The following is a 21,787-nucleotide window of genomic DNA, read 5'->3' as shown; positions in this document are numbered from 1 at the left end:
TTCAAGACTAACAGGTCGGTTTTGTAAAAAAAACAATATTTCTTGCAAACTTTGACTCTTACCTATCCTTACGCCACTGCTACGAGAGGGGAAACTGGAGCAGCTGCGATGAGTCTGAATGCAAGAAAGGGCTATATAAACAAGATCTTTTGAAGGGAAAACTATCTCTCAGCATTATAAACTGCAAAATTATTTTCCACAATAGAGAATTTATTTAGGCAGACCTAAGAGGATTGGGGGAATCATTAGAGAAGTGCTATGTAGTTTAGAAAAAAATTAACTCTTTGCTCCTCTCCTCATGCAACTTTCACATTGTTCTCATGCAAATCTATTCATAGGGATAAAATACGGTAAGCATGGGGCATTTAATAAACAAACTGGAAATAATCTTCATCTGACTAGAGTGAACAAACAGAAATTCAATCAAAAGTTTTTTCCTGAAGGGAGATCACTAAAGAAGTACAAAAAATAAATACAGAGCAGAGATGTGCTCCTAACATGAGGCATAACGATGACAGGAGGATTATTTTCTTCTCAATACTGGCCAATATTCTGTAACCAAGGTTTCAAATTGCTCATGTATTTGTTTTCATTGTGTTTGGCTTTTTTTCCCTGTGAGATCTGTTTAACCAATGCTTGGCAGTATGGTAGAAACCTAGAAGTTTTGAAAAGCAGTTCTTCATAAACCAACACTGAAATGAACTCTGACCCTTTCTCTCTCCTGAGACTGTACTGCCCGGGAATAGGAACGATCCTTTGCCCTCCTCCATCCGTTGCACAGCATAGCCCCATCCTGCCCTGCAACTGCTCCCTTCCAGGCTATGCGGTCCTCAGTGTGCTACACCTACCTCATGGGGTAATATGTGAAGCTTGTAAGCACTCCGAGATCTTGGGTTGGAGCTGTTCTCAATGCCACATTATATACAGTAATTATTCCAGAGGAATTAGGTAACAAGAATGTTATGTTTGCTTGGTTCAGCAGCCTCTGCATTTAAGAGCTGTGAGATGCCAAAGTTCAGGTTGCACATTGCGTCATCCTCTCCATGTGTAAGATCTATAGATGCAATCTTCAACTCCTCATCTCCTGGTTGAGCAGCTCTCTGTCTCCCTAAGCCACATGAAGACAAATGCAGCAGAAAATCTGCCAGGTGGTCATGGACTCACAAGTGCTTTGGGTGCTAGAAGAAGGGACAGAGGCTCCCCAGCCTGTGCGGAGGAGCTAGATCTGTCAAAGATCTTCATCTTCACCAGTTCTCAGCATGCGTGAGTTTCATCGCCTTAAGGGCTAGTATACAGGCCAAACATGGGCACATTTGCACAAACCACAGAAATGCTCCTCACACAAAGGTCAAGGGGTCAGTCTACTGAAGTTTACATCCTTGCTCCAAAGTACAGGAATACTGAAGCATACCAAAGACTGTATCTGAGGTTCTCTTTTAACATGAAAAAAAACCTTATTTTTACGCTAGCTTTGTTCTCAGTCTTACTGAATCACTTAAGCTGAAATATTCCAAAAATACTCAAGCTGAGGAAAGCAGCTGCCCTGAAAAAATTCATCTCAAATGTTAAAAGTTTCAAGAACACCCTGAAAAACAGGGTACTACAATGTGAGCTGCTGGGCAACCTTCCTAATTGGCAGTGCTATTACATACTTAGGACTTTATGTGTTTTGTTTATCACAGACAATATTATCAACTGCCCTCCAGTCAGCTGATAATACACAGAAAAATAAAGAGAAGAAGGGAAGCTCAAAGGCGGCAGAGCTGCCAGCTGAACTCAAACGTGTCCAGAAGAACTGTCTTGTGGCCAGTCTGGGCTGTGAGAGACAAAGAAGGATAGTTTGTCTATCTGTCACGCCCTTTCAAAGTTATATGAAACACATGCCCACACATATCATACCCACACAGAGGCCTTTCGCAGCATGAATAGCCTTTGCCTCTCCCAAGGTCATGTGCCTGAAGGCCACGGCGAGCCAAACGCGCCACCTAAACATGAGTGGAGCCACCCAGGCTGTTACGGTAAAATTATCAGTCATATTTCTGCAGATGAAAAAGAAATCTGAGATGTGTGCTAGTATTAGATGCAAGAAAGAGGATACCCAGATAAGTAGCATGCAATTCTATTTGCGTGCCAAAACGAAATCTGGAGCAGGTTTTACACAAACCAACCTTCAGAGAAAGAGGAGCAAAACAGAACCTTCTTCAGAGGCAGCAAAGGAGCATTTCCAGAGCCAAGCAGTGACAGCATAGTCAGTACTACGGCTCAGCTCTGCCTGTTGACTACCAGGAACCCCCTAGAATGTTTAACTGTTCATTGTGTAATAATGTATCTTCAGTTTAGGCATGGAAAGACTAGATTTAGAATTGCAATAATGCATTTAACTTGTGAGGGTCAGAAAGTTAAGCCGTAAAGTTCTCATGTCAGGTCAAAAGAACTGGAACACCAGAAACTCTTCACTTCATGATGAATCATAGATAGATAGAGCTGTCATTTGGAAGATGATATTGTGAACATTTTGCTCAATAATCATTCTGATATAGGACGCTGCTTTACATTTGTAAGTGGGTTTTTGCACCTCTTACCTTTAATAATGTGTGATCCTATCTTAGGACTGTCATACTAATATGAAGTGACACTTTTTTACCAAGGGTTCAATGTTCAGTTGACCTTCCATTCTGCCCTGGACAGGTCAATGAACAGGACTATCAATTCTGTAATAACCAGTTGAATTTTACTTGTAATAAGATTTCCAGTAGAGATTACTTTCTGAGTAATTCTACTCATCAATTTTCTACAGGGTCAGGAGAACCACTGCTGTTCCAGATCATGAATTGCATGACAGCATAAAACGAGGGCAAATTACAAGTACAATATTTAATAAATAAAAGACAAAAGATAAGGAGTCTGTTTTTAGTAGCCAGGTGAGCTGCTAGAGCCAGAAAGCAGCCACTGACAGCAAGACAGGACAGACTTGGTAAAGATAGTTACCCCGTAACAATGTGATTCCTGTGTAAGGTTTCCGTGGATTTCATTCAGAGATACAGCTGCACAGCATCTCCAAAAATCAGACACAAATGGTAACACTACATTCAAAGCTCTGAAAGCTTTATGTGTGCAATGCAGCCTCCACTACTGCTCTATTTCTAGAGCATGAAATGGGGTTATTTTATGAATGAAGTTATGAATGAATGGGCATCCTTTCCCCAAAACCCATCAGGAAAGCAGACAACAGGGCGTCAGGAAGGTGTGGGTTTCTTTCCTTAACCCCTCAGACAGGAGTGCTGCCTGCTGGGTGAGAAGAGGAAACACGCTTCTTCTGTCATCTCCCATCAATCACAGAGGCTGTGAGGGGCACTCAAGTGCAGCACCTTGCTCTATGGAGGGGTCATAGAGAAGGGAGATGCAGAGGAATCTCTACAGATCTATCCGGATGCACAGAGCACAAACCAGCTGGGTTTCTGGCCACAGAATGAGGCCCGGGTAACTACCGGAGCCAAAGAACACCTGGCTTAAATGGTAAAGTTCTCATGGTGTTGTACTTGCTAGTCATGGGATGGTTCTAGCAAAGTTTCACTATGCAAATCTCAATAGGGTAACTCAGATTTAAATATATCTGCTGCTCTAAATACTGCTACAGGCATCACAACTGATGTGTTTTCCAGTGGGAAAGGATTTAGGTGAGAACCAGCTACTCATTAAACAGACTTTTCTTCCAAAGAGAACTGCAATGTCTTTTGCTCAAACTTTAGCACTTTAGATAGAAGATAATTTACAAGTGGTAGATGTGTTATCTCCTGCTGCTTTTGCCACTTTCTCCAGTTTCAGGAAAACCCCACTCTTTATTTAAAAGCTAAATAATCAGGCGTGGCTATTCATCCCCAAACCACCTCTCTTTTCTGATTTTTTTCCTAAATCAATACAAGAATTTAAAGTGACCCAAAGTGACCCAGGCTGTAACCTACATTCTATCAATGCAGAGCTTTAAACATTCTTTAAAATAACCACAGTCCCTTGTACAGTCACCACTCCAAAGCCAGGAGCTTAGGACAAGACCAGGGAAGCAGAAGGGTGCTCTGCACCAATGCCTGGTGGTGAGGGGTCTTTTAAAAATAACAACAGTAATAACCTTGGTCAGAGTCAGACTAGACCCCGCTAGCCTCAAACTCCAAAAAGTGCTGCAAAGCTCTCTTGTCTCATTCCCTGCGTGGCACTTGTGCCAAGTGCAGGTGGTGGGACATTCATGGGCTACACGGATATACCAAGCTTCTCCGCTTTCCGAGCTGCTTCCTGGAGGCTTGCTGTCAGCTCCAGCAGCTGCTGGGGCTTCACGTGGTGCTAACAGAGCTCCTCAGCTTGGCGTTGGCATTGGAGTACATCCTGCCAGCCCGGGAAAGGACTGCAAAAAAGGAACTGCACAAGGAACTGCCTTCAAATGGGCAATTCAAAGCAAGGTTACTTGAAGCTTTCTACATTCCTTCTGCTTTGTTTTATCAGTGACATTTAGAAATATGTAAGCCTGAAGCCAACCCAAGGGATAACGCCTTCTAAAGGAATGATAGCTCACTTGATTTACCAGAGTTGAGTTCATTTGAGAAACGCCCTTTCAATGACCACAGATCTGCACTGTGAATGTGTCCAGCAGGCAAACTCCTTGCCCACGAGGAGTCCTGTTGAAACAAAACAGCACCAAATGCACTGTGAGCTTCCCTTAAAGAGAAAAGCTTGGAGAAACTGGTCCAAAATATACTATCCCACATGTGTACAGATACATAAACATACACATGAATGTATATACATATATACACCTCCACCAATATACTCAAGAGGCAACTTAACTTGGAGTCACCCAAACTAGTATATTTGAGCTTTTCATTTTCAAATCTGTAACAAGTGTGCTGATGGAAAGTCAAGAAAACTAAAGGAAAAAAAAAAAAAAGATAGGACCATTTCAAAAGCCCATAAACATTTTCCCTGAGAAGGTTTTTCACATAATCTTGGTACTGAATGTACTGTATTAAACGAATTCAGTTAATAGCTGAATCCTTATACATGATTAATGTATTGTATTGCACATAAGTGCTCTCCTGTTTCTAGGAACATCCAGTTGGGTAATATTCTCATTTGTGATTTATATGCATGTTCTTTTATAATTACAGCGAAATAACAGTTTGTGGGGAAGTGGTTTCTAAAAGCATGTCGGGCACTACGGAAGATCAAAGTAAAATAAAACTTACATGGAAGCAAAAAGCATGCATGAATAATAGCATGAGCTTTAACAATGGTCTGAATAAACATGTGTATTCTGAACAGGATGGACTGGATTTTTCATACTAGCAACTGATCACAGAAATCTACATCCAAATGAAAAGGCTGAGTAAAGAAGCTTGCACGTATCACCATGAGCACTGCTTCAAAACTACCCATGTATACGTGCCTGGGTTCCCACAGGCAGCGAGATACTTGCTACAAGAAGTCAGCATGGATTTGTACACGTAGTGTTTGGGATCCTATGAATACAGTAAGCTCAGTAGTAGAACCAACCTCAGCAAATCCTAATACCTAAAGCAGGCAGACTTTATTTCAGGGAGCAGAGGAGCAGCCAGGGCAGCTGAAACAACCTCCAGTCCGTATCCCTGCATCATCAAGAAGCAGAAAACAACTGCAAAATGTGCCAGATGCGGCACATCAGCGTCCAGCCACCTGCTGCCTGAGGGAGGGAGGACACTGAGGCCGTGGCTGGGAAGGACATTTTGCATGGCTCTTTGAAATAAAAGGAAGCACTCTGTGGGCGTAAGGTCAGCAGAGCTTCGAGCAACTTCCAGCAGAACTGCTGCTCTTGTTGCCCTGCAGCCTGGTGGGGATTCCAGGTCATACTGACAGCGTTCCAAGCTACAAAACAAGTGCGTTGCCAGCTCAGCCACCTGCATTTTGAACCAAACTGTTCAGTCGTGGGGCTGTAGCATTTATCTTAGCAAAAGTAAGTCCTGAGTGCAGTGACTGACAAGTGAGCAGCAGCCTTTGTGGAATTACTCAGCCATCTGGACCCCTCACACAACTCACAGTCTAGCTCTCACCTTTCCAGGTATCAGATAAAAATAAAAATGGAAGGGGACAGCCTAAGCCTGACTCAGACGATCGAGGCAATGAGCAAAGTACATCAGAAGAAAAGGTATTTTTCAGAACATTAGACAGCTGGAATAAAAATGGTACTTGTTCAGAATAAAAGACATGCAGGTAAAAAAGCATATTTTATCTACTCAAAGTTTGTTTTTGAATGATTGTACTGAAATACAGTGCTCTGAAGGCAATATCCAAATACCACAATGCTCCTTTGATCCTCAGCTACAAGGATCTTATTTTGCTAAAATAAACTAGAGAAAAAAGAAATCTCTGTGGCTTAAAATGCCCTGAGGATTCTGTATATCCTCTCTGCAGCAACACTAACCTGCAGTGTAATGGGAGAAAAGATACAAAAATAGAAACAAGGGAGATTCAAGACGAACGCCCTTCTTCATTCCCAGGTGAACAAGGCTCAGTGTGCAAATATTTCAGAAGTGTCAGTGCAGGGGAGTGACGGTTATTAAAGCCACTCCCTACCCTCCCTGAAAACACGACCCATCAGATTAAAGAAAGAAAATATTTTTTTCCTGCTATTTATTTTCCTTTCCTTTAGCACTAATCTACTCTTCTGTGAGAGGCAGCGGCAATTCAAAACTTGAAGTGTGAAGGTCATAAACTGAATGAACTCAAAGGCTGAAAACAACAAAAAAAATTACTACCAATCTTAATACACCAGTTTAAAAAGACATAATGACTGTGAATTCTATGCAACTGTCTGTGCAGATGAAGGGCTTCAAGGATGTGAAAATATGAAAGGTTTTCTCTGATTCCAACTGTAGTAAAATCTATAATGCCTGGTGGGCTCAAATGCCCTGCAAGACCCTATGGGGCCAGCTTCCACAGAAGGACACACCATCCTGTTGCTGGGAGGGACACGTCAGTGATGCTCTGCAGCCACCAAGTCTCAGCTCGGCACAGCAGGAGCCCATCCAGGTCCCTGTGAGTGTGTCTGGCTGCAATCTGACTACACACTGGAGGCAGAACCAGGCAGTCACCTGCCCCATGCCCTGCCCTTGGGCTGCTCAGGACAGAAATCCTGAAACTCAGAAACAAGGGAAGCACAGTGCATTCAACAGGTCTGCAGAAGGACCGGGATTGGTGGCAGCACTGTAAGAAGTACCTGCGGTGCAGCTCAGAGGAAGGCTGTGGGATGGCAGGTAAGGCACAACACATTGACATGCTTCTGCCTGCCCCCTCGGATCACCGGGCTCGCCACCCTCCGTGTGGTGAGCAGGACTGCACTCTGCATGCGGTGTGATACCAGGGCTGCCTGGGCTTTCCCGCTCTACTGTTACGCAGCAAAAACAGTGAAACTTCTGAGGAGACAACAGCCAGTACAAAACAAGACCAGAAAACCCCAAAGCAAAAGCCACCCCCAACAACAACAGAGAACTCAGGCTGCACAGAACAGCTCTGCATTGTTAACAACTTTGTGTGAATGACTTCGGAGCTCTTTTCTATCTCTACCCTCCATGTAATAACAATGAAAAGTGTAAGTACTCCAAATGTCTGAATGTGACCCTAAGAAGCTAAAAACTTGAACAGAAATTGCACAAGGAATTTTGTTTTTTTTTTCATAAGCTTCAGAAACACATTCTCTGAAATCCCCAGTGTTCTTCCATCAAACAATGTTAGCTGAATAAATGATGCAAAGAGCAAAGGTATTATGGGGGCAGACCCTCCTGTCTTTCACTGCATCATACAGCCTTTCACACCTCTACGATAAGCCCAACCTTGAATAAAATCTCTGTCACTGTCTGACAAAGACTGGTACTTGCTTTGTATCAAAAGATACACATTCTCAACAGGTTCTTTTCCTCTCTCCAAGAAGGAAGTTTTCAAATGCAGATCACATTTCTCCAAGCCACTGCTGGTACCAATAACTCCCACGATGGCATTAACTGCACCCTACCCGTGGAAATCATGCTGCTCCAATTGCTCACTCTGTTCCCTGCTTCTTCTGCCTTGGAGTGCGCAGATCAGATCGTGTCCCAGAGAAAAAGCAGAGTCAAAGGCCTGGCATACTCAGAGCCCAGCCCAGAGCCAGGCTGCGGGACGACCGAGGACTGCTGGGCTGAAGCAGCACTGAAGGCATATGTATGAAAGTGCACTATCACTCACCCGTCAAGCACAGGTAATTGAGAGCATCTTAATTTGAAACAGCTGGTCATCATTTGATGAAAAAATAAAGAAACTCCAAGTGAGTGAAAGCAAGCTTGTGCATTCCAGAGTACTTTCCCTAACCTACGTAATGAAAACCATCATCATCTGCATTCAAACCATAGTGCCTTGCCCCGGTTAGAGGTTTAATATAATTTGTACCGGCTTTGTTTCTCCTTGCAATTGCAAGTTGATTTCATCTTTCCAAGAGGCTATCACCCCTGAGCATACACATGATCTTCTACTTCAGAATGTTTCTAACATGAAAAAAAGTTAAGCACAGAGGGAGAAGCTGAGCCCTATGGAGTGGTGCCGCTCCTAAAGACAGATGCAGCTGACAGCCATTGGCTTGAGTATGTTAAACAGGAGAGAATTAAAGGGTTAAAAAGGGGCAGGATTTGCTTTATCCCTGCTTCACAGCTCTATGAATCCTGAGATGGCAGCAAAATTAGGCCTTGCTGGCCATTGTGAATGAATTATTTCCTTACACGGCAAGATGTTTTTCACATATGTAGCTGCTTCAAGCAGCTGAAATGCTCTGCCTCTAATTATTTTTGCTACACATGAAATATTTGAGGAAAATGTCTAGGATATCTTTAATTTGTTAATTACCAGCTGGCTCCTACTGTGACTTATTAAGCCACTACTGCAGTGACTAATGCTTCTGACAATACCAAGTTATCAAAAACACCTTGTGGAGGGATGTGACCCGGCTGGCTTGAAAAGGGCTAGCCACAGGTGTTTATCTGCAAAATGAGATGGCTTATTGACCCAGACATAAAACAGCAAACACCAGTACCACGTGCTGAGGGCTGCAGCAAGCACAGACCCACACCACCAGGCCTGATACAGCTTTCCCCTTGCTCCCTGTGACATCTTCAGCCCCGCAAGCAACCACCATTGCCTCACAGCACACTATGAAGGACCAAGAGCGTTTGGGATTTTCCTTGTGTGCTGTTACACCTGCTGAGGGGCAAATGTGGAAGGAAGGCAGGCCCAATGCCCCTCGCTTAGCTCACTACCGCAGGAGCTACCCAGCAACAAGGGGAAGAAGATGGTGGGGCCTCAGGGAGGGCAGGGGCTCTGCATCTGGGAAAAGGGAGATGACGGAAATGTGGTTGCCAGTAAAAGGCTTCTCTGCACACTTCCAGGCACATCCTTTTTCCTCTCACCTCTGAATACAGGTCTTTTTTTTTTCTTAGTCAAAGCACTTTCTGCCAAATTGATTGGGTTAATAATATTATGGCTTGGACAGGAACTTACACTTCTTAGCACTAAGTGTGTGAAATAATGTTACTCATCCTGCCAAATCCTCCTGGCGTGGTTAGAAAAGCCAGTCGGCTCCTATGCCGTTGCATTATAAAATCGCTGAACAAACCTATTCTGCTGTAATGGGAAGGCACACGTTTCCTTCCCTGCTGTAAGTAGGTCAATGAAAACATGATGTTGTGAGGATGAAACAGTTTTCCTCTGTCCTCTTCCCCCTAATGGTAGTTTCAAGTCGTTCTGATTTAATTATGTTTCCAGTGCTAGCCATAATAGCACAGTAAGGTTATTAATGACTGATATATTGGTGGTCCTAGAGCCCGGGTGTTGTGCTTCCTTGCAGGCTGGTTCTAGCCTCGGGTACACGTGTACCATTCATACACAGGGCACATCATTGCACAGCTGAGAAAAGCCTGTAGAGAAATTTGGATGTGGAAATACAACCATACATTAGGAACACGTGAAATTTTAACTCCCAGCTCGGAGATCAGCACTGAGCTGAGGATGAACTTCCAATTATCTCCTCTAAATCTAAAGTAGTCACACTGTGATCAGTGAACTTGCTCTGAATTAGTACTGGCATAAACAAAGCCAGAGTACTTTCAGTGGAGCTATTCTAGTTCACAACAACTGGAGACATCTCTGCACGAATTTCATCAGAGGGCATTAACCAGTAGTTAGCGAAACATTTAACTTACAGTTATGCCTGTCTATTAAATGCAAATTATAGGTTTTTCAAAATAATAAAAAAGGTTTGGAGAGAACCCGCCCAAAAAACAAAAAAGGGGAAAAAAAAAAGTTACACTGAAGAGAATACAGAATGCCTGAAGTCTCATCAAACAGAATTTTAAAAACCAAGATGAGTTCTGCTGTTTCGCTGACCGCCTCTACTCTCTTTTATGCCAGATGGTGTGAATTAGTTTTGTTGACATTAACTGAAAAAAAAAAAAGAAAAAAAGAGTAATTGATTCCCCCGATGTAACGCCCGTTGTGAAGCCTCCCTCGCACCCACAAAGGCCTCTCTGCACGCAGATGCCGGCCACACCGGGTGACATGCTCACACCCCCCACGCACCCATCCCGCACGCAGCAGCCTGCCTGGGACAGCAAAGCCCGGCGCGTACAAGTGGACGCCATTCGGGCCTCAGCATGAAATTTGTACCCCATAAAAATCCATGACTTCAAAGGGGACTCGGATTTCATCCTAAGAATCCAATTACGTGTTGCAAATTTAGGATGGCTTGTCAAGTGCCAGCTGACAGAGTGATGTCTCCAAGTATTTCAGGATGATGGTATTTGAGCTGAAATGCAAAGCCAGCTGTTTGTGTCTTAACTACTCACCTAAGGAACATTTCAAAATGAGGAAACTACACGATGATTAAGTGCCTCTGCACCTCAGCAAAAACCGTCCTGCTCTGCACGGAGACCCGTCCTAACAGAATTAAGGAAGCATGGTTTGCAATAGGAAAGTAATTTCGGGCACAGGATTATCACCAGTATCAGCGAATCACAGGACGTCCAGAAAAGATCCGTAATCCGCCTCCTGCTGCGAGATACAGCCAGATACACTCATGTTTATTAAAGCCATTCCTAGCACCTCCACAGCCTCCACCGGCAGTGTACTGCAGAGACAACATTTTCCTAGGGCTTACCTCACCTTCCTTGCTTCAAGTTACAGCCATTTCCCTTTGTCAATGGGCACGGAAAAGACACAACTGGTCTCCTTATGGCAACAGCCTGTTCTGTGCGTCCTGTGCAGGGAAAACTGCCTGCCTCCTGCCCTACCTGCCAGGTACAGAATCACAGAATCGAGGCTGGAAAAGACCACTACCATCATCCAGTCCAATCATCAACCCACCACCACCATGCTGGCACAAGGAATTTATTTCCACTTTAGGGAAAGGTGAATAGCTCTGAAAATTATCAGCCTATCTGCTTTACGTCCTCTTCAGAGAGAACACACTGTTTCAAAGTGGGTACACATTAAACAGCACAAGGATTAGACCAAGTCACCACCAACTTGTTTTTTTTCCCAGTTGCTTTGCTAAACTCTGTGCTTGATGTGAAATTCTGCACACCAGATACCGCATTCAGACTGAATGTTTTATGTATATACATTCAACAATTTTTGAAGCCAAAGCTAAAGAAAGGAGATAGTCCCACCTGTGCTAAATAAAAAAATAATAATAATAGTAAAATAATAAAATATAAAATATTTTGTAATTCTTTTGCTAAGAAGCATTCACTTCACATTTTCAAACAAAAACTAGAGTCTTGTTAAAAGGTGTATTTTACAAATGTATTAGGAAAGGGTAAGATTAATTCTGTCTGCAGCTGTTATTTGGTAATGAGTACTCAAGGACAATGGTTCTCCAAACGTACTTTTCTGTGCTTTAGCTGTGCTTACTTTAATTGTGCTTGAAAGAATTAGGCACTAGTTGTCAATAAATTGTTTTTAATGCCTACTTGCTCACAGACTTCTGTGTGTCATTCCTTTTTCACTTCCTTTCTTCTTTGCGGGGTTCCACTGAGTGCAAGCGTCCTTAGAAATTTACAGGGAGGTATTTTATAGAGCAGTCTTATCCTTACAGAAGATATAAAAGAAAATAAGAACTTAGGTACCACTTTTCATCCCTTGATCTCAGAGCAATCACAAGCAAGGCGACGCTAAGCCCTCACGTGATTTATCAGAGATGATGGGCAGATACTTGCTGCCTTCCACTCCCTTCTGTGCCCCAGGGAAGGTTAAGTTCAGCAGACGCCACAAATAAATTAATAAACAGAGATTCATCATGCCCAGCGGTTTCTCATCCCCTCTTTATTACTCAGAGCACACATGTGAGTTCACGTTTTATAGCCAAATGTAACAAAAAGCCATACAATTGGTTCAGAAACCTGGCTTTGTGTACAGCCCCTGGTAGGGAGGGTAGCTTTCTCCAGACTGTTAGGTATCAAACGCTCTCTCAACTACCCCTGCTTCAATTAGATGCATTTTTAAGCATCCCATTAGTGGGAAGTCTCACTGTATTTCCAGGTAGAGTCACTTCATACAGAAATAATTGCAGTAATAATTAGCTCAAGAAGTGCTCTGTTGCTTGATACTCAGGGAGCCAGGATCAATAGCGAGTGCAGGACTTGCACGGAATCCCAGTAAATGCAGCTCCTGGGCTCTGAGGCTATACATGGCTACACAGGACACTGTAATTTCATTAGGTTTGCTTGGTTTTGTGTGTCTTCTTTCTTTATGACAGAGTTACAAAATTACAGACTCGAGGCTTTCTGCAGTGTGGTGCCTTGTATACGGCACTGCCTGTCATATTCTGCCAAAACAAATTAGCTGCTGGCACTGGGAGTAGATTCATTAGGACCCAAAGGAAATTATATCACTGAGAGCGGCTCCCAGGTGTTTGTGAGCTCAGAAACATGCCAGCATCTTCTCAGGAAACCTTGGGGAATAGCCCTTAAACTCCTCTTTCCTAATTTTCAGCAGAATTATCACTGAAAAAACATTGAAGATGAGGCTAGAAATAAAGACGTACAATAGAAAAAAATGATCACAACAGAAAGAAAATGGGAGCAATATTCAGTAACTGTAGAGTCTAGCAAGGAAATATCTAACACCCTTATATGCATCCCTGCCACTGGTTTTAGCAGCGTTCACAATGGAAGAATCGTATAATTTATTAAAGGAAAGAAATGTTGCAAACCCATTTGCACCTTGCATGATTTTCCTGAACTCCCATGACAAAGACACTGATGGTAACAGATGAGAGACTGAGGTCTGCTTGCTCCAAGAGCAAGCATGCTACTAGCTATGGTAAAGCGGGGCTTGTTCCCAAGTGACACCAAGCAGGCAGCTCCTAAGAGCAGGAACACATGGCACACATTAGTGATGGACAGCACATCAGCATTAGGGCAGCACTACCCCACAACTGCAGTACCCCAAAGCAGGAGGCTCCAATGCTGCAGCAGTTGAATTGGCATGTGCTATGCTCACTGCCTCATCTACATTATGTCACCTTCGTGCTGCTGGGTCATCAAACACAGGTGACATCAGATTTGTCCTAATACTGCAATCAAAGCTGGCCAGGGATTCTCCATCTCAGAAAAACATCCCAACACTACAGTATATAAACTATACCAAATGTATCAACATTTTCTATGGGAAAACATCAGTTTATTAAAGATTTTCCATTTTACCACTAAGTCAAATTAAAGCTGTTATTTCAGATGGGTTCCACACCAGAACATATTTAAGTCAACCCAACACTGCATTGCAGCTCCTTATTCTGGGAACATCTCTTCCTGGTTTAGATGCCTACTTCTTCCAGGAACTGCGTGCTTCTGGAGGCTTCACTTCCCACAATACAAAGCGGGTTTCCCTCTGACGAAGCTCCCCAGCACCTCTTGGACATTTAATTATGAGAGAAGGGCCTCAGATAATGAAAAGGGAACATCACGCTCCTGAACCAGTGCTTCTGAAAAGTAATAAACTGTGGTAGGGAAATGCAATTTAATTTTGAACTGACTCAGGAATTTCCCATGGAACATTAATTCTATTTTCTGCTCACCTCTGAGCGTCAGTCTATTTTTCTTATTTGGTTTAGGAAGGTTGTGAAAGGTGTGGTGAACCTCCACTTCCAAATTTCTGAGTTCCTCCTCCCTCCCCGTTTTTGCCATAGCCCTGGGGAGGGGGATGCCATCTGAAAACAGAAGTCAACTGTACAAGACTTATCAGAGGCAATGCCTGTTCCCTATAGGACCTGCTATCTAAACACAAGCTCAGAAAAAAAGGTATCACCACTCTCTTCCATTTTGGAGGGGCTCAGAAAACTCAGCTTGCCTAAAGTTGCACAGGAATCCAGCGCAAGAGCCAGAAACAACCACAGCTCTGCTAAGACCCGCTGTAATTTTCTACACATCCTAACATATATATTTTTTCTCAAACTACTCCTTCCACTTCAGTACCAAAACAAAAATTACAGTGATACACCTTAAAGTAAGAACCAGCTGGCCTGGATATTTTGCACAGGACTGAAGTGTTAAACTAGTCCCAACTAGTTAAGAAAACATCCAACTATTGTCAGCAATCAGAGAACCAGCTTAAATGGCATTTCTCAGTCCTGTAATTGCTCTTCTCGCCATAATTCCGCTAAAGGTTCTGCATTTCCCTCTCCTTCATCCCCTGGATTTAACCACGTAGAAAACAATTCACAGCAGATCACAGAAGTATAGAATCACCAAGGCTGGAAAACACCTCCAAGATCATCCAAGTCCAACTGCCCACCTACCACCCATATTTCCCCACTAGTCCATGTCCCTTAGTACAACAGATCTGCTCACCCAGGTGTTTCTCAAAATTGTAGAAAGCTTATCAACAGGTTGATCAAGTCAATCAAACAGAAGAAAGGCAATAAAACGTATCAGATCCATCATCTCTCCTTCAAACATTTCTATTTTAGTTCATTTGCTGGCACGTATTTTGCAAGGCACAGAATGACACTGCACGAGCCTCTGTGCGTTCGTATCTATAACCAAAAATGCTCGGTGTCTCAGGAACCTGCAGGCAGTACCCACTTCCTACGGCCCTCGTGGGCAGCACTGACACGTCAGGAATGCTGAACATATTTGGGTGAATGGGCACCAACACCAGAGCTAGGAGCATCCCTGCTGCAAATGTGCAACACTTGTGCTCAAAATACATGATAAAAATGATGCTGCCACTTAGGCAATTCTCATAACACAGACCTCAAGGAAACTCTCACAATGTGAGTTCTTGCTAGGCAACAAATTTTACATCCAGCTTCTCACCGAGTTGCCGATATTTACTGATCCTTTCGCTCACAGGAAGAGGACAACTTCACCAGAAATGTTTGGGAAGTATACAGAAAATATCATCGATCAATACAGCGATGAATCCACTAGATACTCAAATAACTTCAGATAAGTTGTGGAAAGAATACGGCAGTCTGAATCTTCTTTTAACTCACAAACTCACATCTTAAGTAAAGACTGTCAGGGGAATGCATACATTTTTTAATTACTGATCAAATTGATTTTGTTTAGAGAAAACGTAAAAACCAAAATGCAAAAAAAGTATAAATACCAAAAGCCAAGCAAGAACATTGTTTGAGAGCAAACAAACAAAAAGTTTAAAGGTAATGAATGTTGCGTTGCGATTAAACTCACACAAAGGAAATAACAGGTAAGCGAATCCATGGCCAAACAAGCAAACAAATACTGATTACATTCTCTGCTTTGTGGAAAACAGTTTGCTTTTCAACTTTGTAACAATAAGCAGCATTTGAGGCAGCACATCTCCCTGATGAAGAGCAAAGGTTTATAACAAAATCCAGCTGATAGGAAAATAGAACTCAAAATTGTAATGGAAAGATTATTAAAGACTCCCTAAAAACGTCAAGACAAGAAACCTCGTGAGTTAACCCTTCATTGGAGAATAAAGTTCAAATAATCATCTGTATTGGGAAAATAGGGGAAAAGAAATCACGAGGGAAAGCACTACTTGAATATCTACCTTAAAGAAACTCCGGGGCCCCGAAAACTGAGCTCCAAAAGCAGTAGCAAAGTACAGAGACATCATCGCAGCAAACAGCAAAAGGCAATCTTCCTACTTACCCTATGGTATGCACCATGATCCCTTTTGCCACCTAAGTAATTCCACAGAATCCAGAATTATGGTACTTTTTAAAGGAATATTAGTGTCTTGAGAGGAGATAGAGGAAGGCTGACAGGCAGAGCTTTGCGAGGAGCCAGGCAGACAGGGATGAATTTAAGCCCTGGCTCAAGATGCTGTGTATTCTGCGTCTATCTTTAACTTGTAAATGATTTGGTTTCACATTCCTCTGAAGTCCTGCTGGCAGATGCCTTTGTGGAGCTCTTACCAATCACAGGCACCCAGACCCCCTCCCTCCTCTCTCTCTCCCCAAGCTGACATTCCATGCCCACCTCGCCCTCCATACACAGCACATACCTCCCACAACACAACACAACACACACAGCCCACGCACACTCTTCACCCCAACAAAAATAACCCCCTCTGCAAGCAGCTCACACGCACTGCCACCAAACACTGCATTCTGAACATGCTGGTTTACATTTTGGAGGCTCGCTCAGCCTGTGTGAATACACTAAAATAATCCAGTCCCTCCCTGGAAGCTGTCGCAAAATATGCTGTTGTAGCACTTGGGATAAAAATGGTTTAAGTGGCACTGCTTATGTTCAGTGTGCGGGGACATGGGATCATTGCTCATGCCAAATCTACTATCAGTCAAAGTCTCCGAGTCCGAATCCTGCAGTCACTGATTTAATCGCAGTAAGAAAGTGGATCAGTGCAAAGCATTTTCCGTAGCTGACTGCAAATGCCACCAGCTTGTGGGGCACGAGGGCAGGGGAAAAAAGGGTACAGAGCAGCATTCTGTCATATCAAGCTCCTGCAGAAATTTGTATTTGGATGCTTAGAGCACCTTTGACCACACAGAGATCTCTATAGAGAAACTGAGTATAAAATTTTAAAAGACTGTACTTGATTTCAAATGTTAAGACTCTAAACTTTTATTCGTTGTAAATTTGTGTCTCTTTACACTACCGATGCATTGCAATTTTGTTCAGAAGTCCGGCTCCAAAATAATTAAACTACTGATTCTTGGCAGCTTCCAAGGCAATTAAGGGAACAACAAAAAAAGCCCTTCCACAAAGCACAGAAAGTCAGGATTACTATCGGTGACTTCAGGAGTCAATACTGCTGACGCAAACCCCTGGCTCTTCATTTCAGCCTTATGAAGCAGCTGGTTTTTAATCAGCAAATGTGCATTCTGTTGCATACTGCTTCCATCAGGATTTCCTTATCTCAAAGACTGGTGTGAACGGAACAATGCTGTACGTAAAACATATGAATTATTGAACACTTTTGTGTTAAAACTGGAAAACACCAATTTACTGTCACAACAGTTCAAGCAGAAAAATACAGTAAATATCTCTGTTTTACAGTCTTCAGCCTCATCCTGCTGCAAGCACAGGTCAGGGCAGGGGGTGTGAGGCCAAGCTGTGTCCAGTGTCACTTAGCTAAAAGCACAGTTTATAAATGGTCCACCAATGGCCTATTTGATGAGACTTTACACTTTTCAGAGCACCCGTGTTGAGAGGCTACGCTGATCTAGTAATAAAAGTAAGTATGCATTTACTCCAGGCTAAGAAAACAGCTCAAACTTGGAAAGGCTGTCAGGGCTGTAAAAGGATACTCTGAAGGGCTGTACGGTAGTGAAACAGAAGTCTGGCGCTTCATCTCCAGTGAGCTACTGTTCAGGATGCTGCTGCAGGAGAAAAAGTTGGATAAAAACACAAAGTGCACAGCCTCTGCTGTGGTCAGTCCCACGGGCAGGAAGGGAACAGCTCCTCACTTGGAGTCAGCTAAGGTTCACACACCTGGAAAAGCTGCCAGTAACATATAAATATTAAGCAATAGACTAGCTGACAAGATGACTCCTGAAAAATCAAAAGATTTATTTTGAGTCGCTAATCTTTTTTACTATTAGCAAATACAGACCTCAGTATGTTTAATGGCTGCTTTGCAGAGAGCTTTAAACACTCCAGCAAGCAGAAAATAAGCCACTGACTTCCAGTGAGATATAAAGGCAGTCACTCAACTTCTCCTCTGCCTCAGGTCCCAAAACTGTAGCTTGCTGATAGCAGGATTCAGGGAACGTGTCTATAATTCAGTTTTAGGAGTTGCTGTGAATTGCAGGAACGATGCCTAGCGCTGATTTCCAATAGAGCCACATTTACCATCACAAATCTGCCACACCAGAGAAAGTCCTTTCACTGCAGTGTCTCCCATTCAAACAGAGCAACTCCATGCTGTGTAATGACAACACTGTACCTCAAATCAGTGTTCTTAAACCGTTCTGCAAGGATGGGAGGCCCAAAGGGCAGATAAGCACCAGAAGCAAAGTTAACATTAGGTCTTAAGAAGCACAGTGCTTTAGATGCTCAGAGAGACAAACAAGAAAGAACAAAGGCAAGTAGTGCTTTTGTGGCTGAGGTCTCCTTTTCATTAACACAACCAGCAAGGAGGAAAGCAGCTCTCCATGGAAGAAAGTGTGATGTACCAACGTGATGGATCAGAAGTGAGGTGAAGAATTAACACTGAGCTGTTTCTTGGACTCCAATCTACTTCTAGAGAGTGCTTAATTGTGGGGGAAACAATGGAGGGAAATTCACACAAGTTTTATCTGATCATTTGTATTTCCTTTGCTAGATATGGGGAAAAAAAGAGATTAGGTTTTGGATTCTCTAAACTATTTCTAAACTTCTCTAAACTAGAACACTAACTATTTGCTTCTCATGCCTCATAAAATGTTAATTATAAACATAAGAGTATGCAGAGGTGGAGCTTTGTAAAATTGGATGCTTCAAATTTGTGGGAAAGCTTGGATGTTGACGTGGACAGCAAGATCCCATTTCCATGAATGGGACAGAGAGGTCATATGTCCAAAAACTGTGTCATGCAAGCCAAGGGAAAAGACAGGTGTCCAGTTTCCTCAGATGAAGAGGCGTACAGCAATACCAGCACCTAATGTGGCCAGAGCTGAATATGGCAGCCAGCACAGCACATGGCTGAGAGAGATTCACCAAAGCTGGCAGGACTACTGCTCCTCCTCTCTTACCAGGGCCTGTTGCTTAAAAACATCACCAAATGTAACAGACTGGGGAGCACTGGTACCATTACATTTGAAACATACGAATACAAACAAATAATGAGTTGCTGTGGCAGCAAGAGTGGAGAGAAAGATGAAGAGGTGAGAGTAACCTGGTACTAGTCACAAGCACAAACACGTAACACATTTGAAACCACGTGACTTCCTACCCATTTCCAATTTAGCCCAGTGCCTAGGAGACATGCTCTGTCCCTTCATATTCAGCTATTTTTAATGTGCATAGAATTTGCTCTTGATCTTCCCTTGTCTGTCAGCATCTTGAATTCATTTCTCTTGACAGTCTTAAGATGTGGGCTTACTGGGACAAGCAACATTTTCCACCCTACGGGCTCTGTCCTTCTAAGTCTTACTCAGAGTAATTCTTGCTTGTGGGAACAATCTCTTTAACCTCCACAGCTGATTTCAGCACGGGCTCGTTCAAGAGTAAGAGCTTAGAGTAGAGGACTGCCATTACATTGACAGGAAGGCAGTTCCATGTGTCATGGTGGATCAAACACATAGGCTTTTTTCGGTGATACTTAAACAGACTCCATTACTCCCAGTCTATCTCCAGACTTAGTGATTCAGCTGCTTGGTTACACCAGGAGTCCTCTCCATTGAGGTCCAACAGGCAAGGTTTGGCCAAGAATTGCCCTACACATTGCTCCTCACCCATCTACCACCTTTGTACTAAATCATAATAGAATATCCTGAGTTGGAAGGGACCCTCAAGAATCATCTAGTCCAACTCCTGGCTCCACGTAAGACAACCCACATTGAAATCCTATACTTGAGAGCACTTTCCAAATGTTCCTTGAACTCCAGCATCTTGGGGCCCTGCCCACCGCCTCCTGGTGCAGCACCTTTCCCTAACCCCCACCTGACTCCCCCCGACAGCTCCATGCCATTCCCTTGGGCCCTGTCATAGTCCCCAGAGAGCAGAGCTCAGTGCTGCCCCTCCACTCCCTGTGAGGAGCTGCAGCCACCACGAGCCTCCCCTCAGCTCCTCTACTCTGGGCTGAACAAACCAAGTGACCTCAGCCGCTCCTCACACGTCGTGTTCTCCATACCCTTCACCATCTTCGTAGCCCTCCCCTGAACGCTCTCTAGTAGTTTTATGCCCTTCTCACAGTGCGGCACCCAAACCCACACCCAATGCTGGAGGTGAGGCCGCATAGCGCAGAGCAGAGTGGCACAGCCCCTTACCCACTTGCAGTGCTGGGACTGATACACTCCAGAGTGAGTACAGGTGGCCCTCTGGGCTGCCAGGGCACACTGCTGACTCTCATCAGCAGTAGCTTGTTGTCAACCAGAACCTCCAGATCCCTTATTGTGGGGCTGCTCTCAAGCTTCTCATCCTCACTCTGTACATACCCAGAGTTGTCTCATCCCAGGTACAGATTCTGGCACTTTCTCATGTTGAACTTCATGTGTTTGGTGATTGCCCAGCTCAAGGGAAAATAAAGAGACTGAAAGAGATGGAGAACAGCTAGTGAAGCCAGTGGGGATGGGGGCTCTTGCTGTCATCCCACAGCACACACCCCTTGCTGTTCCCATGACACAGCACTGGGAGGCAGCACAGGGGACCAATGTGGTCTCACCTAGGTACAAACCAGCTCTAGCCCTCAAAGAGGAGACTGGCTGCTCCAAGGAGATCTGTTCCGGCACCTGGGCACTAAGATGAGTCGTCCTCCTGCTCCCAGGAGGCCCACCACCTAACAGCAGGCAGTTCAGGCAGACACATTCAGTCACCAGCAATGCTCAGATGAGTTTGCTCCTCTGTAAAACGTATTCACATTGCTTGTATTCTGGAAAAAAACATTAGTAAAGTAAACTGGGAACACATTCAGTTCATTCTTCGTAAACAGTTTGGCAGCAACAGGATTCTCTGCACTGGCTTTCCTGGTTTTAATGTCTGTATTTCTCTGATTCAAGCAATGATGAATACGGAAAATGTCCATGCTTATGTGCCTGAGCTTCAATAACAAATTATATTTTCAGCTAATCAATTTTACCAAATAAAGAAAAAAAAACAGTATTTACTCTAATATTTCTCCTCATCTTGCTATGTTTTGTATTTACAGTTTGTGAGTCTTTTTGGACAAACCTGTGGTTTAAATCAGTGCTTCCCATAATTTATAAGCACATCACATCTACAAGAGTCAAGATATAAATGCTTTAGCTGTATTTTGCTACACAAGAACAAATAATGAACATTAACTAAGCAGAATTAAGCAACTTCTGAAAAACCCCGTGCACTTGTCTTGTTCTCTGCAAAATAAATCCATTATTTACTAGATGCATTGACATTCAGTTTACTTGAGAAATACCTAAGAAGACAACCAGAATAATTCTGCTTCCATTTACCATTAATCCAAACACTAAATAAATGAAGAAGACTACTCTTCTTGGTAGACATCTAAATTGATCAGTAAAACAAAGACCTTTGATATTTAAAAAAATGAACGTAAATCAATGAGTCATTGTAAGTCAATAATTTTACTTCACTGAAATGAAAAATAGGTATTT

General features: G+C 43.2%; 1 protein-coding gene across 9 annotated transcripts in view; it reads right to left on the bottom strand.

The window, feature by feature from the left end:
* The window catches only part of DTNA (dystrobrevin alpha), a 177,104-nt gene extending 160,727 nt beyond the window's left edge, over window positions 1-16,377 (bottom strand). For 2 of the 9 annotated variants that reach the window (XM_021386440.1, XM_021386445.1), the window contains exon 1: window positions 16,182-16,367. In XM_021386440.1, the coding sequence (XP_021242115.1) occupies window positions 16,182-16,198 (17 nt within the window). In that variant the 5' untranslated portion in view covers window positions 16,199-16,367. Of the gene's footprint in view, window positions 1-16,181 lie in introns of all 9 variants that reach the window. The other 7 variants (XM_021386446.1, XM_021386447.1, XM_021386434.1 and 4 more) reach the window with 7 other exon arrangements.

The sequence above is a fragment of the Numida meleagris genome, chromosome 2 (genome assembly GCF_002078875.1).
Source record: "Numida meleagris isolate 19003 breed g44 Domestic line chromosome 2, NumMel1.0, whole genome shotgun sequence".
Lineage (NCBI taxonomy): Eukaryota > Metazoa > Chordata > Aves > Galliformes > Numididae > Numida > Numida meleagris.
The sequence above is the reverse complement of the archived record's forward strand: the minus strand, read 5'-3'. Positions and strand labels throughout refer to the sequence as shown.